The 11,746-nt window shown below is 41.3% G+C and overlaps 1 protein-coding gene across 1 annotated transcript in view; it reads right to left on the bottom strand.

Moving 5' to 3' along the window:
• Positions 1-153: 153 nt before the first annotated feature.
• Positions 154-11,746, bottom strand: part of radil2a (Ras association and DIL domains 2a) — a 29,667-nt gene continuing 18,074 nt past the window's right edge. The window contains exons 11-16 of the mRNA XM_085404706.1: positions 11,184-11,328; positions 8,128-8,309; positions 7,671-8,028; positions 4,741-4,874; positions 3,879-4,018; positions 154-3,295 (exon numbers count right to left, since the gene is read on the bottom strand). Coding sequence (XP_085260832.1) covers positions 3,193-3,295; positions 3,879-4,018; positions 4,741-4,874; positions 7,671-8,028; positions 8,128-8,309; positions 11,184-11,328 — 1,062 coding nt within the window. The 3' untranslated portion in view covers positions 154-3,192. The remainder of the gene's footprint in view (positions 3,296-3,878; positions 4,019-4,740; positions 4,875-7,670; positions 8,029-8,127; positions 8,310-11,183; positions 11,329-11,746) is intronic.

Genomic DNA, 11,746 nt, shown 5'->3' with positions numbered 1-11,746 from the left:
AAAGCCGCCTCCTCCTGTTTACTAACACAGGCCCGATTTAAGGAAACAGACCGTAAAATGAGGCAGGTTTTCCAAGTCAAAATAATATTTATTCCACAGGCTCAAAAATACTGCGCAGTATAAATATTACAAAACAGATGAAAAACACAGACAGACGTCAGGTGATCGAGCTCTGCGGCAGTTTTTTTTAATACATCAGAAGATGTTTTATGCTTTCATTTATTAAACCAGCTGAACACGTTAATGCTGAGCAGAACAAAGTTGGGTTTATGTTTCCTATAATAAACTGAGTTCTTCCAGAGGAGTTTGGAGAAGTTCTGGAATTTAAATGTCTCATTTTTATTTTTGGCCTTATTTATTTGAGCTCTGCGGTTTGGAGGGAAACTAAACTGTAATTAGAGCCACATTAATGAGGCAATTAACCCAATACCTCATAAAATGTGTACTGTCATGTTCCCAAAAGCTTTTCAACTTTTAAGTTGCTTTCTCACATGAAGTTTAGTGCTTTTACTTTTTTTCCATGTTTAACACAGCAGGAAGAAATCTGCTTCAAACTACCAGGAATACTCTGCATGGTTTAGGCCACAATCCGACATCTATGGTGGCAAAATCCCAATAAACTATCCCAGTAAGAAGCTGGGACAAACAGGGCGTTTGTGTAGGAAAATGTGTGAGGCTAATCTGCTAAATGGTCTCAATGAGTTAATGGTGTGTTGACCTAAAAAAATAAGACAACATGAACCATGTTTGGTATTTAACATTAAAGTAGCTGCGTTTCTCTTTTCTTTGTGCTAATTTCCTTCATATTTTCAAGGCTGGACTTAGTGTGGGTGCCTCAGACGCCTCCCCTTCTGCAGAGCTTTCTTCTGAAAAACTGATCCTATCGAAATGTGGGTCATGCATCAGTAAGTGGAATAGGTGTACGACGTCACCCTGACCTCTGTGTAGCCAGGCTACAGATGGCTCTGTATCATGTAAACAGCTTTTCATTTAAGTAAACAAAAGAAAATATTCTTTAGGTTTGGACTCATGAAGTTTTTTTTATTGTTTTATAGAAAGATCAATGAAGCAAATAACCTGTAGAATAATTGATAATAAAGAGGCTTCACTGTGGTTATGATTACCAATAACTTATTTTTCTGTTTCTCTGGATTGCAGCAAAACGTCCAAGCAGCGGTTCTCAAACGTTTTCTCTTGACATGCCTCACAAAGATTCACAACCTACATATTTTTATCAGTTAATACAAAATAAAAAAGTAGCTCTAAAAATTAATCAAGTTTTTTTAATTGGTTGTCCACAGCTTAACAAACAAGGGTTGTACCATCTTGTACAGCAAAAAGATAAAGAAAATAAGCTGTGGAGTAACTAATAAATATAACCTGCAGTGCTAGTTGTGATCCTCTGACTTCGTCTTAATTTAACTTCTTAACTTCCTGGTGAACCACTTTGGCTTAGTCTAAACCAGAAGAAGTTACCGATCTCTCCGTATATGCCCAACAGGTCAAAGATGCAACGTAACTATACCCTAAAAAAGATCCTCATGGTTAATCCCAACTCCAGCCACTTGGTTTTTGTGCCTAAACCTAACCTGCAATTTAACTTGAAGCTGACCCAGCAGTTTTTTTTCCTAACCCTGGCCACTTGTTTTATGTGTCTGACCCTAACTGCCTTTGGTTTGAGGATATCTGGTGCAGTTTCTCATTTTACCCTGATGTGGATCTCCTCCATGTCATCCGCTTCCTCTGGACCTACTTTCAAGGCTTCTTGTTTTCTTTAACGAAGCTCTAAACAGCTCAAATCACTTAAAGTCAGTGGACTGACACGGGAAGAGTCAACAAGATATTTGAATTTTACTAAACCTCACTCAGCACGGTATTTCAGAAAGCCTTTACCCCAGTAAAATTTTCCCATTCTTCTGGAGGATCCTGAGGCGTCATCAGGCCTGAAGAAATAGATCATCTCTTCAAGGAACTCTTAGTCTACTCCACAATCTTCTCCCAGTTGGGTTTACCTGGAAAACCTCCAAAGGATGGCCTCAAGGAGGCCTGATCGAATGTTTGCACCACCACAGCTACTTATGACATAAAGTAGTGGCTCTACTTTGAGCCCCTCACCACATGTTTCAGACTGAGCCAACCTAAGGAGGAAGTGCATTTCTTCTTCTGAGGGGTCACTACCCACAACTCGTAGACATAAATGAGGGTTGGAAAATGGCTGGTCAATCAAAAATGTCATCTTCAGAGTCGGTCTTCTCTTAACCATGATGCTTCCTACACATCATGCTGATCCACTTTCCTATAATCCGTAACATTAAAGCTTCCTCGCAATAACTCTCCCTGAATCGTATGTGTTTGACATAGTTTGAGAACCGCTGCTTTAAAGCACGAGTTAGTGTTTAACCTGGAAACATAATCTGCTCGGGGGAAAATCTGCCTGCAAGTTAAAGAAACCAAACACACCTTTACCTGCTTTTTTATGTGTGTGTTTGTGTGTGTGGAAAAATGAGTAACACGCTACAAGTGCTAATTAGATTTTACTTTTAAACGACTGATAATATTTTCTGGTGTTACAGCAGCAGACTGATGATGAATCTATAGAAGGAAGAACCTGAAACAGCAGAAAACTGAGGGTTAATGTTCAGTCGTTCCTGCGATGAAACAAACGCTGCAACACAAAGACAATTTTCCTTGTTTTGGAAACTTATGTGGATCTGAGACATGCCCACAGGCAGGTACTTCTCTCTAACAAAGTAAACAACTGGGTAACATATTTTGGTTTTGGAGTGTAACATATAAAGCTTCACAGTTTTTTTAAATAGATAGAATTTAAAAATGAATTTGGAAATAGTTCCAGTTGAAGCCAGACGTGAGGGATCACGGAGCGGCTTGGCGGCGCTCTTCGGGGGCTGGTTTACTCCCCCTTTCACCGTTTTTGAGTTTGTTTTTAGAAGCTGGTAAAGAAAAAAAGAGCTTTTAAAACTTGTCTTCCCCCTCTGCCTGCCAGCAAAGCGCCTACAGTCTGAGTTCAGTTTGATTGTCTCCATCCCACAATGAGTCACAAACAAAAAGGAGGAAGTTCGTGTTCCTTTGGTTGGGGGGGAATCCATCCTGTGAGAAATACTGACTTTGGGATGAAGCTCACGCCCTCCGGTATTCCCAAATTGCACTTTATCGTCCACTAACGCTCTTCCTTCAGCAAGTTGCCAAAGTGGAGGCTTTGATGCCTGCTTTGGAGTCCATGTTGGCAACCAGAAGTTTAAGTGTGTCTCCGGATGAGCGAATCAGTTCCCGCCCACTGAAACGAACACACAATAAGTTGGAAGTCAGTTGTTGAGCCTTTCGCTTTACCATGATACCATAATGACGTGTTTTAGATTTCTGCTACTTTCTATTTAAAATGTTTATATTTAGAGTCGAAAGATTAAAAATACAAACAGTGCTGCGATTTCCATGATACCTCACATTAATCTGTGAACTGTTTTCTTAGATGTCTTAAGTTTTCTTTATATGATTTTCTTTTTTGTGCTTTTTATACTTTACTTACATGGTATATGTTTTATTAAGCACAGTTTATCATGTGTTTTGCTGTTGTTAAAGCTTTGGTAACAACAACGGCCTACATGACCTGTGCTGTACCTCAATATGGCTCCACTTCCATGATATGTGCTACTACTTAGATCAACCTTTAAAAACTTTGCACTGCTAATCAATTGTACGTTGACGACATCCAAATAGACTTACATCAGACACCGACTCCTCCTGTCCTTAACTATTGCTAGCTAGCTTTCTTTGCTCGGTCTCTCATGTGTTTATGTTGGACTGAGTTTTTGCAAACATCACAATTGCAATTGATATGCCATCTGTACTTTTACACTCACATGCTATATTCCATCCCGACCAGGCTGACACCGTTCACGGCCAGGATTCGATCGCCCGTTCTGAGTTTCTGACATTTGGCGGCCGGGGACTCGGGAACGACTGACTTCACATAAATGCCGCTCATTCTCAGCGGTGTTTTCTACATGAAGACATAAAAACATGACAAAAAAATGTGATAACTTGGAGCATTGAAGGGATTACAACATTTTTATAATTAAGTTATAATTTAAATCTATATGCCCCTCATATTTGCTAAATATTTTTTCATCCCTGGTGGGAGTAGAATTTTGCCATGATGCTGTAAACACATTAGAGAGGTGGTTAGAAAATTTGTTGATTGAAAGTTTGCTGTAAAAGAGGAGTGACACACTGCAGAATCTCTGCAGTAAAGCAGAAAAAGATATTTAAGCTCCCAAGAGGAGGATTTGTATTTTTATTACACAGCTTAAAAGATGTCTGTCAGAATCAACAGATTAAAAAAATGACATAAAAAGAAAATGGAAGAAAATCAAGCAAATATTGCGGTGTAGGTGGAACTTGTTACATGTTGGTGTTTTCTGATCATTCTGCCAAACAATTGTTTAACTACGTATTTCGGGATAAGCATAAGGAAGCAAACACATCAGATTCAGTTCATTGTAAGAGTTTTATTGTGTTGTAGCACCTTATTTGTCACAGTGTCATTACAGTGTTAAGCACTGATCTGTAGAGTCTGGACTGCAGGAACATTTAGTGATTAAATGAGAGCTTTCAGCCTTCCAGCAGTTTGCAGTCTGAACTAATTAGCGTCCGATCTCATCAGTTAAACTCACTTCCTCCTGCCTACTACTTTATTTACAAACAGTGATTGTGAATACGTACCGTCCCATCTACGAGTGCCAGCCCGAGACCGTGAGGCCCTTTGTGGAGCTCCACCGCAAACACTTCCTCTCTGTCTTCTTCTTCCTCTGCTGCTGCTTCCTCTTTTCCCGTCTTCCTCCCAACACTTCCACTGGCTAAACAAACACAGACAAACACATCAGATCAAAGAGGCGTCCAGGAGTTGATTCCCACACTGTTCTCCAATAAGTCTGGTGGGTGGAGCTTCTGCATGTACATCACAGACTGAATCTATTTTCAGTCTTTTTCACGCTGCTATAAAAGATGGACGTAGCCACAGTGACGTCAGCCAATGATGCGTGGCTAGAGCGTTAGCTGTTAGGGAAGCTAACAAGCGTTTCACATGACATAATCTGAGGCCTCAAGTGAGCATTAGAGGAACTGCAGATTTTCACATCATTTTATTTTATTTTTGTCCTGAAGTTGCCGCTTGGGGTCGTCCTGTCAAAACACCATCGACAGCAGCCTTCCCCCTCCCCAAAAATAAACCCTGATCCCCCCCCCCCTCCTCCCCCACTGTCTGCCCCCCACGCAGGACCTGCCCCGAACAATACCGCTGCCGATTAAGATTCCACGCACCAACCCAGCTGTAAATTCCCATGACGGATCCGCCGCTGCTTTCCTTCCCTGACATCACCTCCCCTCTGTCATCAAACCTTCACCAATCATCACGCGTACCTGAAACCTCAGAGCTAGATGCAGGCGAGCGCAGGACGAATATAAAAACTCTATTTACATAACTTACAGCATGATGCTCAAACGCTTCATTTTATTCATTTGCTTCATTTTAAAAAACAAAACACTGACAACATCATTATTATTATTATTATTATTATTATTATTATTATTATTATTATAAGGACAAAACAGAAGAAAACAAAGTTCTTTTTTTGTTTTTTTGCCAATATTCTTAAAGAAAACTTTTAAAAATAGCTTTCCTTGCAGAATGTGTCTCAGTTCTTATGAAGTTATATTCATGCCACATAAAGTTTTCATGTGATTTTGGAGGTTTTAGAAGCTAAACAACTGAAAAAAATAGCCGTTGGTTGTTATCACATGAACTTGGGTAACCTTAACTTTAACTGTCTAGGAAGGGACAAATTTATCACTTCTCATAATGATTTATTTAATACTTGATGAAAATACTGAAGCGTTCAAATTCCCCTGCAATTAGACTGAACAACAATGGGCTTTTATCATAAAACTGTACAGAGAAAAGAAAACTAAAGCTTTTCCTCTTTACTTTGGTCTTAGTTTAATTTACAGTTAAACGTTGCAGATTTTAAAATCATATAGGAATGTGCCAATTATTTTCCTTGGAAACAATTTTATCGTTAGTTCATAAAGGCTAAATAAAAATACCAACAACCCCCCCACACACACACATAAGTGCTTATCTGTAATGGAAGAAGGAGAAGCAGGAAATTATTCAAACAGTGGAAGAAATGAACATTTAACATTTAATGGATCCACCTTTATATAAAAGTATAAACGGTGCAGATTAAACTGAGGGATTTCCTGCCCTTAAGTAGAGAGAAGGTGCCAGATGGCTCAGGTCCAGTGTAATCCTCAAAGCTTCTCAGCAAATTACTTTTGTTAAAAGCGTTAAGAGGGAAAACACAAAGCAACAAGTGACCAATGAGAGTAAAGACGTCTGATTAAGATCAACCAAATCCTGCTTCTGTTGGAGCGCTGAGGCCCACCGGGGCATCTGTCAGCGAGCGCCTTAGCACAGGTGATGAAAAGCGTTCCTGAAGGTTCAGATGTGAGGGATCGTTGGAGCAGATCCTCCTTCCTGAATCCACTACAGCACTTTTAACCATTACAGCCTCTGTTTTATATGCATGTTGTGTCTTTGGTGTGTATTTGGTAAATGTCTTGAGGAAATTTTTCTACCTACTTTGGGACTAAAAACACATCTTAGAGCTGAAGGCAACAAGCAGCTCCAGTGGCTGTGGCTCAAGAGGTGGCGCGAGTCCCCAACTAACAGAAACCCAAATTTCCCCTGAAGGCTCCACCACAGTGTGAGTGTGCGTCATGCCGTGTTGTCCGTCTTTATATACAGTCTCTGGATGTCGTTATTTTTCACAGTTGGGTCGAAAAATGTTTGAAACTTGGGAATTGACTCATTATTTTCTCAGCGACTCCCTCTCACTCCTACAGATGACCTCATGACGGAGGCGTCCATAAACAATAGGGGTGGGAGAGGAAGCTCTCTTTCCTCTGCACAGTGAACCCACCCTGAGCAGCCTTCCACTTGAAATTCCTGACCTCCAGAGTCAGTAAAAGAAGAAGAGGAGGAGGGCGAAGCCACCTTTATGTGGACAAATATGCAGCCGGCCCACAGGGTCAGGCTGCTAAATACTCCCCTAAAGACTTAAAGGGGGTTTGAGAAGGAGACAAAGGTGGGAGTCACCCTGTGTGTCATCTGAATTAAAACGTGCTGCGTGCCAATGAAGCCAAGAAAGAACTACAAAAATGTGGTCAGGTTGTTGGCATGTGCACCAACTAAGGGGGCTCAATCTTTGTTTTAGTGACTGCTGAACATGTTCTACGCTCACTGACAACCAAAAAACCCACTAAAGCATCTGAGAAGCCAGAAAAACATAAGCTGAGCTCTGAAAATGATTTGCAGTACTGATTAACGCTCATATATTTTCATCAATGGCTTCAGGCCCTCGTATCCCACATGGAAGTTGTTGTGTTCTTGAAACATCTTTACAGCAGAAACAAAATATAAATAACTTTTATGACAGTAACTTCATACCAAACCTATGGAAGGTGAATGTTTGTTAAAGCCTGATGTTCAGGGTTCAAAGAGTAGATAAATAGATATTTAGAGCTTTGTTTGGGTTTGTATTTACTTGAGATTCGGACTGATACTTCTTTCCTGATTTGTAGCACACTCTTACCTTTCTTTAGTTGGCGGGTGCCCTCCTGCAGGTCAGCCTCCAGCTCAGCCAGCTCCATCCCCTGTGGGGTGTTGGGTGGCGTGAGCAGGCAGGATGGGTCCAGCGCCAGGCTCTTGTGGTAGCCCATGTCGGCCTGTCCTGGGAGGGTGTTCTGCAGCTCCAGGCTCTTCAGCTTCTGGGCCAGGACGGCCTCACAGCTGCTCAGGTCACCGGGAGGGACTCGGGCCTGAGCTGGTTCCGCAGATGTAAGAGAGTCTGGGTCTACCGGGTCGGAGACCGCCTGTTCGGCGGGATCCTGGGCGACTCTGACCGAGGCCGAGGTCGCAGACTGGCTGTCTGTAGTCGTCTCATTGACAGGCTGAGTTTGGGCAAAGTAAAATTAATCAACAGAAGACGCGGAAACATCAAAGTGTCTCATTTAATGCTGTCTCGTTATGGCGCGCAGAGAGCTCGTTACCTGCTCCTCCGCTTCGGGTTCGGCTCGGGTTTCACTGCGAGGAAGCTGGCTGATGAAGTCCTGCAGACGTGCGAGCTGTTCAAACAGCGCCGGCTCCACGATGGGTTTGCCTAGCTCCAGGTGAAACGTGCTGCTGGGCAGGATGAGCGGCGGGTGGTTGTCGAAGCTCTCCAGGATGTCGGCTGCGCAAATGAAGAAGAGGAGAAGGGAAAGTCCAATCACCATCCATCAAAAACAACCTGAACTTCATTACAACTCTAATAAAATTTGATCCTGCATGTTTATGTGGAGCTGCTGGGTTTGGTTTAACGTTGATTAAAAGCAGTACATACACTACAGGCTGTTAAGAAAGGCTTTGATCACGGGTCACCAGATTGATACCAATTCTTTGTAATCAAGGAGACCAGTAAATTATGTTTTTAATTGTGATGTGCAACCAATCAGTAGCTCTGCAGGCAGCATGTTGCACTAAACCAGAATGGTGACTGTAGAGAGGGCATCAGAGCTGAATCAGGGGCGATCCCCTAGTCACCATCGTTCGCTGCCTACACGGAAAATCTGAAGTCACCACAAATAAAAAGAAATGCAGCTTCATTAAAGCGCAAACTTCTAATACGTCAGCCAAACTGGTGAAAGGTGGTTCTCACAAACAGCTGTAGCTCAGAAGGAGACGTGCCGGCTGAAACATTTTTTTATGGTTACAGCGATAAAAGGGTTGTTTTATCTTCACTTAGTTAAATATTTTGTATCCTTTGCATGATGAATACCTCTCAACAAAATCACTTTGATGGAATCTGGTTAATCTGAAGTTGGAGGTGAAAAAGGTTAGAGTGAGGTGGTGGTGGTGGCTGCGAGTTAACTGTGATTGGTGGAAACAGGCTGACAGGCCAGGATTACTCTCCACCGTACGCCCACATTAATCCTGCCAATGTTCATTTTTTTTCTCAGTTTCAGCTCGTTAAGCGGAGTCTTGCTCCCCCGATGAAGAAGCTTCACTCCAGCAGCTCTGAGTTAGAGTGTAAATCTTTTAACTCTGAAGTTTGCTCGACTTTCTGGAATAGTTTTGTTATCAGTTCATTTGCAAAACTAACAAGATATAATTAACAATTCATTTTTTGAAATAATAATCTTTATATTGATTATTGATTATTATATTGATTTATATTGATTGACATCTGAAATCCATGTTTCTTTTACATTTATATTTTAACTTTGATTTTTGTTGAGATTGACAGCTTTGGGCCTCCGTAAATGTTACACCTCTACACCTCGACCTCTAAATAAATATGCACAAAACCATGAAAGGAGACGCGCTCACAGCTGCACAGGATAAATACCTGACAATATAGTGAGTATAACAATAAACAGGCGTCGTCAGCTGATGTTTCAGGAATTTCAAGATTGCTTCTCAGCTGCTGAGGAGAGTCTCTTCTTCTCTTTTTGTTTTTTAATCACATTATTAAACCTGCTGCCTGCCCTGTTATTTATAATGACATATTCCTCAGTCAAAATTGTCTGACAACAAGTTTGAGCATGCAAAGCTGCACAACAGGTCGTTCTGATTCCTCCTGAGTGAGGAGTCTGATTACTGCAGTTTGCTGTAAACAAGGTCGTCTTGTAGGGAGGACAAAACTGAAAATGTTTCTAGTAACAAAACAACACTTGCAGTATGAAGAACTTCACAAAAACTGCATTAAAATGCACTTTGTCAGCTCTTTGTCACAGCCTTTTAATTATGAAATCCAAGCAAAAGTAACGGGAACTGTTGATGACAGGAGAATGTATTAGGCAGTTGCATTTATTATTCATTCCCAATAAAAGTTATTACAAAAAAGGCATCACAGTTAGCCAAAACCCAATGTGATGTTTTTACATTTGTAAATATGAAACATTCAAATATTTGCATACATATTAGGGGCATTAGAAAAATATATTTTTTTGTGCTAATTTGCTTAATCAGAAAATGTTGGTTTATTTTTCTGATTGGCAGCAGCTGAAGAACAGCAGCTCGTTCATACCTGCCACGAGTCAATTAACAACATTCTTCTCAAAGGTGCTAAACGCTCTCAATTACAGACGAGGTTTGGCTCTTTGAAGTTTGAGATGAGTCCAAACTCATCGTTTTTCAGCCTGCAGGGTTACTTTAGTGATGGGCCGTGCTTTAGCCCTAAAACAGAAGGTTTTCCTAAACCTGACTAAGATGTTTTTAAGGCCCGAAAAAACCAAAACATAAAGGTCTGACTAGGCCACTGCTAACCCTCCAACCTCATAATGTGACCTTTGCAGGCCTCTAAAATTGATCATTTAGAATCTGTGCATTAAGTTAATCCTTAGAATGATTTTAACTGGAAACTGCTCGTTAAATCGACTGTTATTAACTATACTGGGGCCCAAATGCTCCAAGTGTCTGTTCCAAAAAAAAACAAACAATCTCTGAGTAGCACTGAGATTTAAAAACACTTCAAATTCTTTCAGTTACAATAAATCGATCAGTGTGGCTGTCCTCTCAGGTGTTACAATAAAATAGAGAGAATTTATGGGGCTATGACTCATGTTAGTAGTAAGAAGAAAAACTTGACATGACTTTGAAAGCATTAATATAACTTTGGATGTAGCAGCAGCGAGGTTTGGAGGGTCGCTGAGGTCAGACGGGTTGACTTACAGTGCTGTGCTTCCTAAAGAAATATGGTTAGGCTCTTAAACACATTAGCAGAGGGAAGATTTATGAGAATTGGAGGATAGAATGAAGGTTAACTTGTTCTCAGGAAAAGTGCATGTAGAGACTCAAACACCATAATATGGCAGGAAGAAGACACTGAGAAGGACCAAACTTGAGCTAAGAAAACATCTGCGATGATCCGTCCACAACAGCAATTCTTTCTGAAGCATTCAAATATTTGGTGTTTGGGACACTGTGAGCCCGTGGGCTGTAGTTACACAGAGAACTAAAAACGTGCTGCACACGAACAGAGCTGGTAAAAAGCCGGACAGGCTAAAAATGACCACAGACGGGACACAAGGCTGCTACGTCATCATTCAGTAAGTCTGTTCTTTACCCGTTCTGAAGGCGTCCTCTGCATCACCCAGTGACGGGCTCCATCCGGGGGGGCAGGCCTTCCCAGAGTTGTACTCCCTCAACATGTGGTGAAGCTGGGCGGGTTTCAGAGCAGAGAACTCGGTCCTGAGAGAAACCCAGGATGCCTGGAAGGACATAAAACGACAAAGAAAAGACAAAAACATCAATAAACACGAGGCAAAGCTCCTCTGAAGCTCTTCATGGGTTAAAATATGGGTTCATAAAAGAATTTCCCTGATGCTTTAGTTTTAAGTAGGAGTCATAAAAGCTCCTTATTGGACTGTATTTTTCCCATCATGCTTCCATATGAGCAACTCTCTCATTTACATGCAAAGTATTCTAAACTAACTAGATAACATGCAAACAGGAAGCTGTGGTAACACGGCCTCATGGGAAAAATGTGTCCACAGTAGCACTTAAAGTTTCAGTTTTTCTTGTGTTTACTCTCCAGTGAGAGGTGCGCGCTAAGTTTCACTAATCAACTCGTCCTGCGTGTTCTGTGCAGCGTGAGAACTGTAAACTCGCCTTTATCTCCACACTCTT

This window comes from Rhamphochromis longiceps, linkage group LG4 (assembly GCF_057381845.1).
Source record: "Rhamphochromis longiceps isolate RC_006_pf linkage group LG4, R_longiceps_female_GT1.1, whole genome shotgun sequence".
NCBI classification, from domain to species: domain Eukaryota; kingdom Metazoa; phylum Chordata; class Actinopteri; order Cichliformes; family Cichlidae; genus Rhamphochromis; species Rhamphochromis longiceps.
Note: the sequence above shows the minus strand (reverse complement) of the source record. Positions and strands in the feature narration are given on the sequence as shown.